General features: G+C 59.3%; 1 protein-coding gene across 1 annotated transcript; it reads right to left on the bottom strand.

The window, feature by feature from the left end:
• Positions 1-606: 606 nt before the first annotated feature.
• On the bottom strand, positions 607-3,019 carry LOC136647482 (uncharacterized). The gene is made up of 5 exons (XM_066623044.1): positions 2,068-3,019; positions 1,762-1,881; positions 1,366-1,548; positions 1,060-1,179; positions 607-821 (listed from the first exon to the last, which is right to left on the bottom strand). Exons 1-5 carry the CDS (start codon positions 3,017-3,019, stop codon positions 607-609), a joined length of 1,590 nt encoding a protein of 529 aa, XP_066479141.1.
• Positions 3,020-3,848: the final 829 nt, after the last annotated feature.

Below are 3,848 nucleotides of genomic sequence, written 5' to 3'. Positions count from 1 at the left end.
GGCTCGGGGGTTCAAGGGAAGGGGCTGGGTGGGCTGGAGGTGGTGGCAAGCACCCCTCAGGAGTTTGCCTCTTCCGCCAATTCGTTGCTGGAGACAGCCGCTGCAGCTGGCCTCATGGTGGGACAGCCCTGTCGACAGGGAGCAAACCTGCCCCTTCAGCTACCCTGGACCCAAACTGAAATGTTGCCCCCCCTGCCCCCCTCTCTCTTTACCTGAGCTTGATCTGCTGTAGGTCAGAAATTGGCTGAGCGTCGCCTTGCGTCTGGAAGCCTCTGTGGCCATCATGCGGGTTTGACGTGGGTTGGAGACAGTGAAGAGAAGAGCTGACCAGGCAGGGAGTACCAAAAACAGAGTGCCTCTGCACAGATGGGCTTCATTCACGGGGGTGGGGGAATATGGAGAGGGAGACACAAGTCTGGGGGGGGCAGCTGCAGAGGAGGAGGTCTGGGTCCCTGGACTGGGAGTGGTGCAAGTGGAGGGGGACTTCCGGCCTTGAGGGCAGGACCAGCTACCCTAGCCGGCAAGATGGCAGGGGGACGGGGATGGGAAGACACACATTGGGGACCACTGAGCCACTTCTAGAGTGGAGGATAGGGGAGGACAGGTTCAGCTGGGAACATACACAACAGGGCTTCTCTGGGGCCCGGCAGTGCTGAGAATGGAGGTCTGGCCTGCCAGTTTCACCCTGCGGAGGAATTGGGGGCTGCTGGGGAAAGTTGGTGGCCCCAGGTTGAAGAGGCTGATGTTGGCCAGGTCCGGCAAGTCCCACATGTATTCAGTAGTGCTGAGGGAAATTGGGGGATTCCAGGCTGGGATAGAGACTGGTGGGAAAGGGAAGGTTTGGTGTCTGTGACCACTCTGCCAGGCCAGGTCATAATAGTCCCACCAAAGAGGTGGTTCGTGAGGAGCCAGGGCAGCCTCTATGGACTACGGGTCTTGCCTACTAGGGACTCCGCCCCTTCTCACTTCCAGAGCCGGGGGCGGGCGATGTGGCAGTCTGGGCACTGGCTGGGACACATGGTGAAGCAGGGGGTGAGGTCACTCCCCTAGCCCTTCTACCCGGAGGTGGTGGCTGCAGGACAAAGTCCACGGGGGTAGTGCCAGTCGGTGCAAAGCCCACGAACCGTCCAGGGCTGCTCAGTGTGGAAAGGTCGGATGGGTACTGGAAGCGTGTGTACTCTGGCGACAGAGAAGGGGACTCCCATGTGCCTGCAGGGGAGCACTGCTGGAAGCTGACAGTGGCATTCATGGGGAATGTGGCATTGGCAGGAGGGGATGAGGCGTCAGAGTAAGTCCCCCCTGGAAAGTCAAAGTAAGTGCCCCCTGCGGGTGAGAGAGAGGCTGTCAGTGCCCTGGCCCTCCTACCTGCAGGTGGCGTCTGCAAGACAAAGTTTACGGGGGTAGTGCCGGTCCGTGGGAAGCCCACAAACCGTCCAGGGCTGCTCAGTGTGGAAAGGTCGGATGGGTACTGGAAGCGTGTGTACTCTGGAGATAGAGAGGGGGACTCCCATGTGCCTGCAGGGGAGGAGTGCGGGATGCTGACAGTGCCTGCAGGAGAGCAAGGGGAGAAGGTGCCCCCTAAGGGTGAGGCAGAGGTTGTAAGTGCCCTAGCCCTCCTTCCTGGAGGTGGCGACTGCAGGACAAACATTGGCTGTGGGGAGACTCCAACGGGAGTACTGGTGAAGACTGGGAGGCTGTCAGGACTAAAGCCCGCCATTGACAGGGAAGCAGAATCAGCTGTCAGTGCCCTGGCCCTCCTACCTAGAGGTGGTGGCTGCAGGACAAAGTTTACGGGGGTAGTGCCGGTCCGTGGGAAGCCCACGAACCTTCCAGGGCTGCTCAGTGTGGAAAGGTCGGATGGGTACTGGAAACGTGTGTACTCTGGAGATAGAGAGGGGGACTCCCATGTGCCTGCAGGGGAGCCCTGCTGGAAGCTGACAGTGGCATTTATGGGGACTGTGGCATTGAGAGGAGGGGATGAGGCGTCAGAGTAAGTCCCCCCTGGAAAGTCAAAGTAAGTGCCCCCTGCGGGTGAGAGAGAGGCTGTCAGTGCCCTGGCCCTCCTACCTAGAGGTGGCGTCTGCAAGACAAAGTTTACGGGGGTAGTGCCGGTCCGTGGGAAGCCCACGAACCTTCCAGGGCTGCTCATTGTGGAAATGTCGGATGGGAACTGGAAGCGTGTGTACTCTGGAGATAGAGAGGGGGACTCCCATGTGCCTGCAGGGGAGGCGTGCGGGATGCTGACAGTGCCTGCAGGGGAGAAGGTGCCCCCTAAGGGTGAGGCAGAGGTTGTAAGTGCCCTGGTCCTCCTTCCCGGAGGTGGCGACTGCAGGACAAACATTGGCTGTGGGGAGACTCCAACGGGAGTACTGGTGAAGACTGGGAGGCTGTCAGGACTAAAGCCCGCCATTGACAGGGAAGCAGAATCAGCTGTCAGTGCCCTGGCCCTCCTACCTAGAGGTGGTGGCTGCAGGACAAAGTTTACGGGGGTAGTGCCGGTCCGTGGGAAGCCCACGAACCTTCCAGGGCTGCTCAGTGTGGAAAGGTCGGATGGGTACTGGAAGCGTGTGTACTCTGGAGATAGAGAGGGGGACTCCCATGTGCCAGGTGAGATGTGTGGGAGGCTGACTGTGCCATTCATAGCGAATGTGCCATTGAGAGGAGGGGAGGATGGGGAGTAGGTCCCTACTGGAGAGAGTGAGATGGTCCCCCCTGCAGCAGAGGTTGCAAAGGGTGAGGACATTGTGGTACCGAGAGGAGGGGAGGGTGGGAGGGAGGAGTAAGTGGTGTCCCCTGGAAAGACAAAAGTGCCCCCTGCGGGTGAGGTGGAGCCACGCAGGATGCTGACAGGGCCAGGGTCCGGCACCAAGATGTCCATTTCAGGGATGATCGGAACAAAGTCTGTGCCACCTTCCATCAGCTGTGGAGACCCGTCGGTTGCAAATGCACCACCCTCTGTGGCGAGGTCGCAGTCGAACAGGGGGCTGGAGCAGTCAAAGCAGTAGCCTCTGGAACACATGCTGGAGCCTGTCGTGTCTGCAAAGACAGATAGAGGTGCCACTGATTGTCTGGGTCACACTGGCTCCCAAGAGTCTTCTTCCCCTTTCCAAGAACATAAGAACATCTCGTCCAGCTTCCTGTATCTCACAGTGACCCACCAGATGTCTCAGGGAGCACAAGGCAACAAGAGACCTGCATCCTGGTGCCTTCCTTGCAGCTGGGATTCTGAGGTAGCCCAGTTCCAAAATCAGGAGGTTGCATCATGGCTTGCAATCCGTCTTGCACTTTTCCTCCAGAAATTGGTCCTGTTACCTTTTAGGGCATCCTGGCCAGATGCCATCACCACATCCTGTGGCACAAAACAACAGCCAGGCTGTTTGGGAGCAGCTGGTATCAGCAACAGTGGGAGAGCCAAGTGGCCGTGTCTTCTGGACCCACTGGTGGACAGCAGCTGCAAAGACTGGGTGAGTGGGCCAGTGCCCCACAGTCCTCCGTGCCCATCTGCCAACTTGCCTCCCCATTTCTGCCTAAAACAAGCTGCCGCCTGCCTGCTTGTGGTGACACACCAACCCTGCTGGGTGGTCGACCGGGGACCTGGCTGCTGGCAGCCCCCTATGCAGCTGTCGGCTCCTGCAGGGAAAGAATGACGCCCAGGGCAGCCCTTCCACCTGCTCCTTTGGTCGGCCAGGGAATGTCGCTCAGGCATCCAGGTCACCTGGAATGACACCCAACTGTCCCCCTGAGATCATCTCGGGCTGTGCCCACATCTCTTCAACTACATTTCCATCACTGGCCTGAGCAGGATGCTTGGGGAAGCCACAGAGCCCTCCACCCCACATTGCACAGAA

The sequence above is a fragment of the Tiliqua scincoides genome, chromosome 4, assembly GCF_035046505.1.
Source record: "Tiliqua scincoides isolate rTilSci1 chromosome 4, rTilSci1.hap2, whole genome shotgun sequence".
Classification (NCBI taxonomy): domain Eukaryota; kingdom Metazoa; phylum Chordata; class Lepidosauria; order Squamata; family Scincidae; genus Tiliqua; species Tiliqua scincoides.
The sequence above is the reverse complement of the archived record's forward strand: the minus strand, read 5'-3'. Positions and strand labels throughout refer to the sequence as shown.